This window comes from Scophthalmus maximus, chromosome 18, assembly GCF_022379125.1.
Source record: "Scophthalmus maximus strain ysfricsl-2021 chromosome 18, ASM2237912v1, whole genome shotgun sequence".
Taxonomy (NCBI): domain Eukaryota; kingdom Metazoa; phylum Chordata; class Actinopteri; order Pleuronectiformes; family Scophthalmidae; genus Scophthalmus; species Scophthalmus maximus.
The window spans coordinates 6,874,401-6,887,444 of record NC_061532.1 but is presented as its reverse complement, the minus strand read 5'-3'; the positions used below and the strand labels follow the sequence as shown (position 1 = coordinate 6,887,444).

The following is a 13,044-nucleotide window of genomic DNA, read 5'->3' as shown; positions in this document are numbered from 1 at the left end:
CGGCGCGAGCGGAGCACCCGGCGCGTGTTCTTCCGCAGAGGGCTTGCGCCTTTTTTTTTTTTTTCTCCCTTTGAGGGGGAGGGGGATTCGCACGAATGCGAGCACGCGGCCGGGAGACCGCCGTTAAAAATCCAGCCGGAGCGTTCTTCCACCGAGGCGGGTTCTTTGCGGGGGTACGACGGGGGTTCCGCGGGGGGTTTCGTCGTGCGTCGCGCCCTAATTTCCGCTCGCCGCGGAGGGATACTCGCCGCGGCCGGGACTCCGTGCGCGCGGGGCTGAATGGAGGCAGCCTCTTCCTGGTGGATAAACAGTGACAGCTACAGGGCAGCCACCGAGACCCAGCACACAGGCTCCGGCGCTGCCCTGGCAAACAACCCCCCAAAATGGCTTCAGACAGTGCACACATCGCGCAGTTGACTTCTGGTGAGTAGAGGAGATCGGATAATGTGTCACGGTTGTGTTAATATATCGCCCCCCCCCCAGTTTCCCTCGGTGCCCTCTTCTAACGCAGCTCCCGTCCTCTTCTCTCCCTCCAACCACACCAGAACTCTACTTCCTAATAGCCCGGTTTCTAGAAGCTGGACCGTGTCAAAAAGCAGCCGAGGTTGGTTTGTATGCATTTTCGGGCTAATCCGCGATATGTGCGAAATTGTCACGGGGTGTAATTTTGCATTTGTATCCTGTTTTCAGACCCTGATAAGGGAGGTGGAGGAGAAGGAGGTAAGCAGTCAGCAGTGCGAGGGAGATGCGTCTCCCCCTGCACTGTGCTCCGTGATGTCGCTTTTCACTCTGATTTTTCATCATTGGATGTTTTAAAACACCACTCGACACGTTTATGAACTGGATGATCACACTCGACACTGTTTTTCCACCCCAGCTGCTGCCCAAGAGGCTGGACTGGACGGGGCAGGAACACCCCGGGACCTACGAGAATTTGGTAAGGGTGCTCTATAACTGAAGGAAAAGTTTTTAGAGAGCAAAATAAAAATTGAATTTCCCGCAATTTTTAAATCAGGTGGCAAAAAAAAAAAGAAAGAAAAGAAACGACTTTGCAGGGCGAGCTGGCATCAAGTTGGGGCCGTTTTTCTTGGTTTTGGTGGGGGCCAACCCGAAGAGGGGGGTCCCGGCCCCGAGTGCGAGTTTGGTGCCATGCGTTGCCCTAAAGGTTTCAAGAGTTGTGTGTGAGAAATGTTGATACGTCATGAGTGTTGTGGTGTAGGAGCGCCAGGATCCGGAGGAGGGACTCCCTGCGCCACGAGCCACAGAGAGGGAGATGGAGGCGCCCTTGTCCTGCAAGAAGCACACGTTTCGAGTGCCTGGGCTGGGGACACACAGGGGGGCAAGAGTTAGAAAACTGGAGTGTGTGTGTGTGTGTGTGTGTGTTTTTAGAGGAGAACATAAACAGCATGTACAGTAAACCTGCAGCTGGAGCTCCCATTTGAAGGGGAGGAGGAGGGGGCTGCTGCTGCTGCTGCTGCAGCTCGTGGACTCCCCTTGTTGGAGAGCAGTTGTTGTGGGGTTGGGAGTTTGAGGTCCGGGCTCGGGTGGAAAGGGGAAGATCCCATCCTCCGGTGTGAAGATGCGAGGTAACGTTGAGCAGATCTGTGATTTTTTTTAAATTTTATTGTCGTGTAAACAAACGGGGGCTCGTCTGGGAAAGCGCCTTTTACGCATGGGGGGCGTGGAGAGAATTCATCATCCATCGCCTGTACATTTCCCCAAAGCCCGTCTGCTGGAAGTATAGATCCCCATCTCTTTATTCATTTTAATTTTGCAAGTTTTATTGAAGATTAAAAATGGATAAAAATCACGACCCCTGGCTTATATGAGCCACAGAGACCTGCGATTTAACGCACGATTCCTCCCATGTGCACGGAGGCAGACACGTGGACACCGAGGACGCGTGTAGTGCGGCTCGATGTCAATCTTTACGTTTAAGAAATGATCGACTCTCTTTCTAGCTGCGTGTGTGTGTGTGTGTGTGTGTGTGTGTGTTTTTAAAAAATCTCTCTTCCTGCTTGGCTCACTCGTCCCTCCTCCCCCCTCCTCCTCCCTTCCCCAGCCGTTCAAGCCTGCCTCCTGTCTATTGTGCACTAAGCCCTCTATTAAAAAATAATATTCATTTTAATTATTAGAACAAATGTTAAGAGGGATAAAAAAAGAAGAAGAGAGGAATGTGTGCGGTGGTGGATCGCGGTTGTTTTGTCAGCGGTGTGAGGTCGATGCCTGGGCTCGTGCAGAAAGGGGGTTGGGCAGCCAGACTGCAATGATATTGTCATAATTAATAACAGTTTTAATTGTGGCTAATTAATGAAGGCGGACTAATTAGACGTGCGATTCTTTTCATTTCGCATGTAAAGTTGATCAGGAGCACAACTCACATGGAAATATAGGCCTATTTTTTGGAACGAAATGAAAACCTGTCATCACTACGACCATCAACATATTAACATAAATTATTATTATTATTAAAACATATTTTTGTATTAATTATTAGCAAATTTAATAATTTTGGGGATTTTAATAACGTTATAAACATATGTTGGAGACGATAATATTTTCGGTGAAAGATATTTATGGATTTTCAAAATGTGTAAGGTGATAGTTGTACACATCATGTGCAGGACCATGTGCTCTCTGGTGGTGGTGCTGAGGCTGAGGCGGTGTTGTGTCCATTATCCCGCAGAAGCAAGCAAAATGGAGCAAATTGTTGTTGCACATTACTCCCGGTGGTGTGTGTGTGTGTTCATTATGGCTCTGTCTGAACCTGAAGAGAGGAGTTTGCGCTGATATGTGCTTGGAAACACTGATCACGTCTCTGAACCAGCAAGATGTTGAAAGCAATTAAGGGTCCATTAATTTGTGTGTGTGTGTGTGTGTGTGTGTGTGTGTGTGTGTGTGTGTGTGTGTGTGTGTGTGTGTGTGTGTGTGTGTGTGTGTGTGTGTGTGTGTGTGTGTGTGTGTGTGTGTGTGTGTGTGTGTGTGTGTGTGTGTGTGTGTGTGTGTGTGTGTGTGTGTGTGTGTGTGTGTGTGTGTTCAGATAAAGGAATAAAGGAATGGAGAAAATGTGTCTGAGTGAGGTAATTGTAATTGTTTAATTTCAGGCTTGTTTGACCCAGTCCGGATATTTAAATGTGATGCGTCTGAGACAAACCTATTTTCCACGTGTCTAATTTAAATTAATCAATTTAAAACAGTCCCGGAATAAAGGCTGCGCTGCATGTTTTGTCTCTCTCTCGTCATGTGCTGTGCAGCTCCCACTCCAGTCGCTCAGGCGTGTGTTTTGTCAGAAGTAGGCCATGCAGGAGTGTGTCAGACGCACACACACACACGCACACAAACACGCAAACGTTTTTAGCAGTGTGGCTGTCATCCTGCTTCATGCTTGTGTTGTGTGCCACGCCCCCTCCTCTGCTGTTGTATACTGCTGTTTTTTAAACTGTATCCATATCCATTTAAAAGATAAACCGTATAATTTATACATTTTAGCCTCCATTTCTTTTCAGATATCTTTTTATTCAATAAAAAACTGTAATCATTTAAATATTTTCAAATTATTCATACTCATTTTTTTTGTGTTGAAAAGAGACGCGGTGACCTTGTGTTTTGGTTCTGAAAAAATACATATCATTTAGTATTTAAAACTAAATGGACCACAGTTGCTTGTAAATCCTCAACTACTCTTTTCCTTCTTTTCTTTTTTTTACTTGCCAGCCTGTTTTTTTTATTTTAAATTAAGACCTACAATTTATTTTCAATAACCCCCAAAGTATCAGATAGTTTTTTAGATTTTCAGATTTGATGTGGCCCCATGTTATCTCTTAAAGGGAGCTTTTCTATTCCTTGCCACCATCGTCAGGGTCTCTGCTGAGCAACAGAAAATGTTAAGTGTTTGGCGTCTTGATGCATCGGCATTTTGCAAAGCGTGTACACATTTCTTTCCCTTTTTTAACATCTCACCTTGCTCTGAGTGCAGTTTTGTCATATCGGTCGGATTACAAACGGTGTGTGTTTGCTTTTTGCTCAGGTGAAGCTCTGCAGGCATGTCAGTCCAGACCACCTGCTGCAGGTCTGCTCCAGAGTTTGTCCGCTGCTGGAGGGGGAGGTCCCTGCCAGCGTGCCTGGACTCAGCAGCCTGCTGGGGGCCGGCAGGCAGAATCTCCTCCGCACCAGCAAGAGTGAGTGTGTATACAAGTACATTTGGCACCCGGGCCACTGTAGTGTAAGCACATGTAAAAATTATTTCTCCTGCAGATATTATCTTACCACATATTTCAGACATCATATAAATCCATTCATTTCGAGGAAAACACAAGTGGAGCTTTACACAGAAAAGTTCCCACAGGCAAGACACAAGAATCCAGGGCTAAGAATAGAATCTGTATAATGTGTTGTAATGGTTTTCTTTTGACTTTTTCTTCCTCCAGGCTGCAAGCATGTTGTGTGGAAGGGCTCAGCACTGGCCGCACTTCACTGTGGCCGACCACCGGAGCCGCCGATCATCTATGGCAGCCCCCCTAATATTGGTAAGTAAGAGAAACCTTGAATTTTCCAAACGAAGAAGAAAAACATTCGCCCTGTTTTCCTCTTTGTTTGTTCCTTTTTAAACTTCCCATGTGTCAGATCGTCTATAGGTTTCTTCATTTGACAGTAGTGTCATAATTGAATTCGCTCTCAGGGTGTTTTTGGCCATTTTCTTTTTTTCCCCCCTTGCTTTAAACAAATGCGCTTCCACTCACTGGTTTGCCGTCTTCTCCGCGTATATCATGCCCGTCTTACCGATGTGTGCGTCCTCTCTCTGTGCATCCAGTGGAGACGAGCCACGGCCGCCGACTGAACGGCTCCTACCGCCTCCGGCAGCTGGTGCCCACCGCCGTGTACCAGCACATGAAGATGCACAAGAGGATCCTGGGACACCTGTCGTCCGTGTACTGCGTCACCTTCGACAGGACGGGGCGACGCATCTTCACGGTACGGCTGCAGGCTTTCTTTTTTTTTTTGGTGTGCTGCCTGTTTAAATGGACCTCACTGACACTCACTGTCGTGCGATAGCGTCGGCTCTGTGTTTGTTTAGAGTCACGTCTTGTCCATTGTGTTGTTACGTGTCTGACTGTCACAAGACATCTTCTGCTCACCGAGATGACCGCGCGCTTGTAGTCCCCGTCGTAACAGTTCTTGCAGGAGGTAATTACTGTTTACCTCACCGGGGGGGTGGGGACTTTCTCTTAATGACTCACGGCTACAACTGAATTCTGCCTGCAGGAGAGAAACACTCACACCGCTTTATGATGGCGATCATGTTTTAAAGAAGGGAAACAAGGAACTGCTGTGTTCTTAAAGAGGGGGAAGCTGACCTTTGCCCTCTGGATCTCTCTCTCGTGTGTGTTATGCAGTGCTGGCTTCCCTTTCTCCGTGGTTGTGTTCACGATGCAACGAGGGCAACGTGTCAAATATTAAGCAAACAATGAGATCATCTTGATTTTAATGTGGCCTTCCCTCTGTTTGGATTCCTGAGTCAAACACTGCCTGCTGCTATTCACCATTTTCAGCCTTCACTCCTTAAATCTCTAAAAATGGCTGTCTGCTGACAGGGAGGGTGGGGGGGTCGATTGACTCTCTCTGTCTCTCCTTTCCCTTTATCTCTCTCTCTCTTTCTTTTTCCTCTCCCTCTTGCCTTATCCTGCGCTGCCTCTCCTTTGTTCCTCTCTCTCCCCCCTCCTCTTCTCCTCGCTACTTCTCATCATAACTGGAGAAAATGTTTCCTCCGAGGCGCTGGCTAAGTGCCAGAATTAAAATTCGTTCTTAGTCTCACTCACTTTCTCCTTCTCCCTCTTTTTTTCTTCCTCTCAGCTCATTTTCTTTCTCTCTCTCTCTCTCTCTCTCTCTCTTTCACGCTGTCTCCTTTCATCACAAGATCATTTTTATTTATATATTTTCTTATTTTTGGATCTCTTCAGTCTTTGTGTTTTTTGAACTCGGGCTTTGCTGCAGTGGCAGGATTGATAATTGACTCGATAGCTTTGCACTAAACATTTGCCGTGATCATGAGTGATCAATGCATGTACAGTAGGTTTTGATTGATTGGCAAACGGCCATATTGATTTGGGTAATATAGCTGTAGAGATGGCTGGGAGCTCATTGTCATGGCCACTAGGAAGGACAAAGCTGCTGTGGACTGTTTGCGCCTGTGCCTGCAGCTGACTAGCTAACACAACTTCACATCAAAAGATACAAAGAAAGTTTCTGTCAAGTCTCGAGCTCTGTCCGTCTTGTCACAGCTTTGGTTTGTCCTTAGGATTTTTCTAGATCTAAAAAGACCTGGTTGTTTTAATCAGTCCACAGAAAATAACACTTCCAGTAACACTCTGCTCTACTGGTGATGAAGTAAGTGATTTAGATTTTTATTTCAAGAAGGGGGTTAGCTCACATTTCCTCTAAAATCTATGTGGATGCTGATAGCATGCGTCGGCATGTTCTTTAACCAAATAACTGTAATCTAATCTGATGTTCTCAACGGAGCTCGACCCCCTTATTTGTCAGAGATGATTGATTTTGATTTGAAGTTGAATGCTGACAATCAGTCCGTGCAGATGTATGATTTTGTCTATTTTCTGCACAAACCAGGCGCTTATTTGAATTCAAACCTTCAATCACACGATGACACACAGTTTTAGCACGCTGACACCAGGGTTACCAGTTTTTACTTTGGGTACAATCCCAACACGGGTGTGTGTGTGTGTGTGTGTGTGGTTAAAGTTAAAGGTGCGGACAGCATCAGATGGCTCGGTTGTAACCTGTACAGTAAAATCGGATGCTATTTTGTTGTTTTTTTATTGTTTGGAGAATGTGTGATGATGTTTCTCACCATTTTCAGAATTTTTACGAACAAAAAAATGAATCACTAATGACACTAATCCATAATTAATATTTTATAATTATCAAAGTCCTTACATTAATTCATGAGTAATCGTGATCTAATGATATCATTTACTTTTAATACTTGTATGTTTTTTATTATAATGCTTAAATATTGATATTTTCAATGCAGGACTTTTACTTAGGTACATTTACAGTTTGGTATTAGTATTTGTACTTAAGTAGACAATGTGAATACTAACTCAATTTTTTAACTGATAATAAAAACACATACTTGTTTGTGGTTCGGGCCCAAATAATATCGGCAGCTGTGGCTCAGGGGATAGAGCGACTCGCCCACTAACCAGACGGTCGATGGCTTGATCCCCGAATCCTCCGGCGTCCTTTGGCAAGACACTGAACTTTAACTTTCCCCTGACCGCCGCCCTGGTATTGTGTGAATGATGTGTGTATAGAAGAGCTGTATGAATATGTGTGAATGGGACTATAATAATAATAGTAGAAATATGTGATACATAATATGCTATTAAAATATAAAAACCGTTGCAGCCCTACATGATACTGGTTACCTGTTGGTTTTAGAAATTATTTTGAGCTACTAATCAAGGCACTAATTGTTCTGTTTAATTACAAACCTCCGCATGGCAAACTGGATCACAGCCAGAAATTCATATCTGAGTTCCCGCTTGCCCTACTAATGTCTTTATCGAAAATTTTTAATCTAGATTAAAGAATGTTTAAGGAGCTGCCTCCGAAATTCAATAAAAAATCTGAAAGTTTAAACATTTATTCATTGTCCTTTTTCTTAATGTATTTCTTTTGTCCTTATTTCTGTTCTTGCATTGCTTTGCGTCTTTGCGTGACTCTAAATAAATATATTCTTCTAAGAGGACAGTTCTTCTTACTAGAAACCCACACCATCTCTGTCGGCCGACACACTCTGTCTGCCTCTACAGTCCGAGTTGACTGTAATCCTCTTCAATGTACTTCTGCTTTATTTCAGTCGGAGCGAGTTGTACTCACTGTGCAGGCCAGTCAGTCTCGCAGTGGTGTGAAAAATATCAGCTCTTCTGGGTAGCGAGTCAGTACCTTTGTTTAACCAGTGTGCAGAAAGACATTCATAACAAACAGTGTTCTTACTTAGTGCACTTTAAGTTGTTAATGTATTTAATTCAATTTTCCACCACGGAGAGCTGAGCTGCTCTTTGTCTATACAAATGGGACTTTGCATCTGAATGATACTGAATCAAAAGACCAATATTCTTATCGTCACACCACGGTAGTGATTAGCCTCTTATTGGGAAAATGCTTCATGTGACTTATTTACATTATATGGTGAAGGTGTTTACATGACAGTTGCAGTGTAATTCTCTTTACTGGTAATAATCAAATCAGTCAAATGGTTTGATAGTCTGGTGCCTTCAAACGTCCATTGTCACTTCTTGTCACACGGCAGACGACTCGTCTCTATTTGTGGTTAAGAAGACGCTCGTCCTCTCTTCTGTTTGTGTTCAGTCGTGCTCAGATAGATTTCAAAAGGTCTTTTTGAACATATAAAATATGTTAAATATATAAAAGTGTGCCTCAGAAGCAGACATGCCACATCTCAAAACTATCTAAAACTGCCGGTCTTCATTCACATCTGGTAGCCATGTTTGACTTTTTCTCTTTTTTATTTCCCTCAGGGCTCGGACGACTGTCTTGTGAAGATCTGGGGCACAGATGACGGACGTCTGCTGGCGACGCTGCGCGGCCACGCCGCCGAGATCTCCGACATGGCCGTCAGCTACGAGAACACAATGATCGCCGCCGGTTCCTGCGACAAGACCATCAGAGTGTGGTGCCTGCAGACCTGCGCCCCGCTGGCTGTCCTGGAGGGACACGCAGCCTCGATCACCTCGCTGCAGGTAGGACGATCGTCTATTTGCTTTGCCCAAACAGAGGATCTGTAAGCCACTAACAATATTTTTTTAATGCTTAGCCTCACGCCCTCATCCAACCAGTTTGGATGACCTTTTGATAAACCTACGTCATGGATAATTCATTTGAGAAGTCTTTGTTAAGCATTTTGCAAAAAATATTCTTTGTAGAATTGCGAGAGCCAGGGGACTACATTTAGATTATGAGCAACTGAAGCTTTACTGCAGTCCACTGTTGATTTGCAAATTACATACAGTAAATCCGGTCGAGAACAAACCTCCAACATATGGGTGACTGATTAAAATGAACGTTGTTGCCGTGAGCAGACTCATTTTTACCGTCAGTTGTCTGCATAATGGTGTTAAAAGATTGTGTGCTTCATTAATGGATGAGGCAGGTGTTGTTGTTTTTTATTTTCAGAATTCCCATTAAAAAAACAAAAACAGGGCATCGGTTCAGTTTATTAATTAATGTTCTTTCTTTTTTTTTTTGAAGGCTGAGTAATTTTCCTGAACTATGTGGGCACTGCAGTTGTTAGTACTCAAACTTTTTGTAGAAGACTGTATCCAGCTATGAATATGATATGCTTGTAAATTAGACTTTGGATAACGATGGAAATCTATGATACATACTAATAAGCAACGCTGGTAAGATAAATAAAGACACTTTGAGAACATTTCCTGCCCTGTGAATCTGTGCTGTTTGATCACCCACGGTGTTTGCGATGGCCTCTCTCTGTTTGTCTGTGCATCTCTCACCTCTCCCTGCGTTGTGAATTATTTTCAATCGTATGCTGGTTAATCGTCCTTTTATTTATTTTTTGCTGTAGTGTTTGGAGCAGCATCATTAGAGTGTCGACAATGATCCGCCATAACCTCTTCGTCGGTTTATGTTTTGCAGTTCTCTCCTCTCTGTTGCGGCTCCAAGCGCTACCTGTCCTCTACCGGAGCTGACGGAACCATCTGCTTCTGGCAGTGGGACGCGCGGACGCTAAAGTTTTGGTGAGAACCGGGAAAAAAAAAACGCCGCTTCGCAACGTGTCACCTGCACGAGGGCAATCCGCACCTTTTCCAATGACATCGTTGTTGTGTATTTTTGAAAACAGCAATGTTTGTTGCTTGGTAAAAATCATAGTATTCTGGGGTCTTTTTCTTAATCCTCTGTGGTATGTTGACAATACGGATATGTATTATTATCTTATGCAGTACATTATTTAGTCTTGTATTGATCTAAACTACTAGTTAGATTTGGATGTTTTTACACTGACGCTTTGCTACATGACTACTTTCACTTTCAACTCTGTTTATTGTGGATTTGATTATGGAGTGCATCGTTTCATAACTCGCCCTGGGTTTAGGTGCTGAATATGCCAAGTAATACAATGTGTAATTGTGATCCTAATTCAGCAAAACCTGCCCACCTGTGTCTCGAACTCTCTTTAAGACATACAGATATATTCAGGCAGGAATGATTGTTCACATTACTTTAACAATAAACGTCTGGTCTTGTTATCATGTCCAGTCAGAGGCCCAGTAAGTTCACGGAGCGCTCCAGGCCCGGCGTCCAGATGATCTGCTCATCCTTCAGCGCAGGTGAAGGCAACGCGCTCTGATCTTCATGCATGCTTCCACACCTGCAGCGGGGGAAAGGGGACTAAAACAAAAGTGCACAATTAGCCCAGATTAACTAAAGAGTCGCCACAGCGCACAGCCGCACTTGAGTGGTGGCTGCTGCCTGTCAGTAAATGTGGCATGAGTGTGCTTCACATTGGTCGAGAGTGTATTTATGTCTCGAGATGTCATTGAACATTATTGACATTTGATAAATGGCTTCACGGTTTGCAGAGTTAGCCCTTGAAAATACAAGAAAATTAGTATTATACATCTACAGTGTACATTCACATTATGTATTCTATTATTTATCTTAAAAATACTGGAATATGTAGATTTTGTAATGCTATTGTGCCCCAGGCATGGAATAGAAAGTAAATATACAGAAATTATTACTAAAAGGATTTGTGTTTTAAAGTATTGTAAACTAATCTATGTGCGCAATAGGGCAACATAAATGATTCTAATCCTGTATGTGTTTCCAGGTGGTATGTTCCTCGCCACAGGAAGCACGGATCATATCATCAGGGTGTACTACTTTGGTTTAGGCCAACCAGAGAAGATCTCTGAACTCGAGTCGCATACAGTGAGTCATCAAAATGCCTTTTTTTTGTTTTACAGAAACTGCTTTAAAGAAACTGTATGTCAAAGTAAGATGCTTAAAATATATAATTTTGACTTATTAATCAACTAGTTTAGGCATTGGTTGATCTCTTTGTCTTGTACACGACCTGTTATTGTTTGAAAATCGTTATCCACTAATATCATCAAAAAAGAATTCACATCTGTCTACAGGTTGTTTGTGAAAATATAGGATACATTGTTTTTGCGAAAAAACAAAATACAAAATAACAAAACAAAAGTCTGCTTACTTTTGTTTTTTTCCCCAAAACATCTTTCAACTGTATCTCATGGTCTTCCTCGGCAGCTGGATTGTAAGATTGTCATTGATATTATTGTAGAGAGCTGCTCCATGACAACTGAGCATGACTCCACCGGTTGGGGAAGGCAGTGAGATGGTGTGAAAGCTCCTGAAAAAGAAAATAGACATTTGTTTGTAATACACAACCACAGTGTCAGTTTTTTTTTTAAGACTTTCAGAAGAAATGCGCTGTTTTGACTTTTCTAATGTTTTAGTTTTTGTATCTTCTCAACCAGGACAAAGTGGACAGCATCCAATTTTCACATTGCAGTGACAGGTACGTTTGTGCAGGTTGTGTGTTTTGTGTGAGCCACATAGTTGATGCAGTTTGCAGCTGTTTGTTCTTTATGGAACCTTGGGGTGTTGTAACGTGACTTGATAATGTCAGCAGAAACGCCACTTTTACTTACTTCCTGGTACATGCTTCAATACATGTTCCCTCTCTCTCTCACACACAGACACACACACACACCGACAGAGTTTGCAGAAAAAACAAGCTCAGTTTTAATTCCTCTGGGCTGCTGTAATCTCAGCAGTGAGGGAGGTAGACTGTCTATGCAAAGGGGAGGGGGGGGGTACATACAATTATTATTATTCTACTGATGTGTGCAGATGAAAGCAGCCATTCTGCTGCAGAGAGCTGTAACCAAGTTGTATTTACGGTTTAGTTGCTGCCTGATTACAAATCTGTGTTTGCGTGTGTTGCAGGTTTGTGAGCGGCAGCAGGGATGGTACAGCGCGGATCTGGCAGCTGCAGCCTCAGGGCTGGAGAAGCATTCTGCTGGACATGCAGACCAAATTACCCGGGTGTGTGTGTGTGTGTGTGTGTGTGTGTGTGTGTGTGTGTGTGTGTGTGTGTGTGTGTGTGTGTGTGTGTGTGTGTGTGTGTGTGTGTGTGTGTGTGTGTGTGTGTGTGTGTGTGTGTGTGTGTGTGTGTGTGTGTGTGTGTGTGTGTGTGTGTGTGTCTCAGAGTCAGGCTTTTCCACCGGCGCAGTGGTGCTTTGAGCTCAGAGCAGTGGGCCGGGACGGTCCTGCGGGTTATAATGTCAGGCTAAATTTTCACAAAAATCAATAACAAAGTCCCAGATCTATTGTATGTGAGGAATCCCTGCTGAAAACGTCTCTCCGGCGTGAAGTAAATACATTCATTTAGCAATTGTTAGCAGAGACTAACGTCCCTCTGCACCACCAGCAAAATGTTTTACTTTCAATCATACATCCGCATTTATTTACTCATAGCTGTGTGAGCTGCTTCGTGATGTAAAGAACATGAATAATTGATTTAGAAAAAGCAACACTTTCACACCTGTGGGACAGTGATTGATTAGCCGATTGCCTCCAGACAGATTATGGATCGACTGCGGGCATCACTGACTGTGAATGAATGGAAATGATGCTCACAGGCTATTTAAATCTTTACTGCGCGAATGAACACAACAAACACGAGACAATGATAATAAATGCAGATAACCCAGTTATTTACGGTGTGAGAATCTGTCGCTGGTTTGCGATGATTGCAGCTTAGACAATTTTATAAATAGTGGAAGAATACATGGACATAAATGATCAGACTATTAATTAACTGATGCATGTAACTGTCTACTAATCTGAAAAGTACAGAGTCAGGGAAATACATAAGAAAATAGAAAATATTTTGGATATGCTGATATTCACAGTATATATGCTAAGCAGCCCACGTTGTGAATAAACTGAAGA

General features: G+C 43.4%; 1 protein-coding gene across 2 annotated transcripts in view; it reads left to right on the top strand.

The window, feature by feature from the left end:
- The first annotated feature begins 221 nt into the window (after positions 1–221).
- LOC118289898 (pleckstrin homology domain interacting protein) overlaps positions 222–13,044 on the top strand; it is a 33,573-nt gene continuing 20,750 nt past the window's right edge. For both annotated transcript variants that reach the window (XM_035617096.2, XM_035617095.2), the window contains exons 1-13: positions 222–423; positions 546–604; positions 691–720; positions 878–937; positions 4,028–4,178; positions 4,428–4,526; positions 4,811–4,971; positions 8,562–8,783; positions 9,697–9,797; positions 10,318–10,388; positions 10,892–10,992; positions 11,565–11,605; positions 12,037–12,135. In XM_035617096.2, coding sequence (XP_035472989.2) covers positions 384–423; positions 546–604; positions 691–720; positions 878–937; positions 4,028–4,178; positions 4,428–4,526; positions 4,811–4,971; positions 8,562–8,783; positions 9,697–9,797; positions 10,318–10,388; positions 10,892–10,992; positions 11,565–11,605; positions 12,037–12,135 — 1,235 coding nt within the window. In that variant the 5' untranslated portion in view covers positions 222–383. The remainder of the gene's footprint in view (positions 424–545; positions 605–690; positions 721–877; positions 938–4,027; positions 4,179–4,427; positions 4,527–4,810; positions 4,972–8,561; positions 8,784–9,696; positions 9,798–10,317; positions 10,389–10,891; positions 10,993–11,564; positions 11,606–12,036; positions 12,136–13,044) is intronic.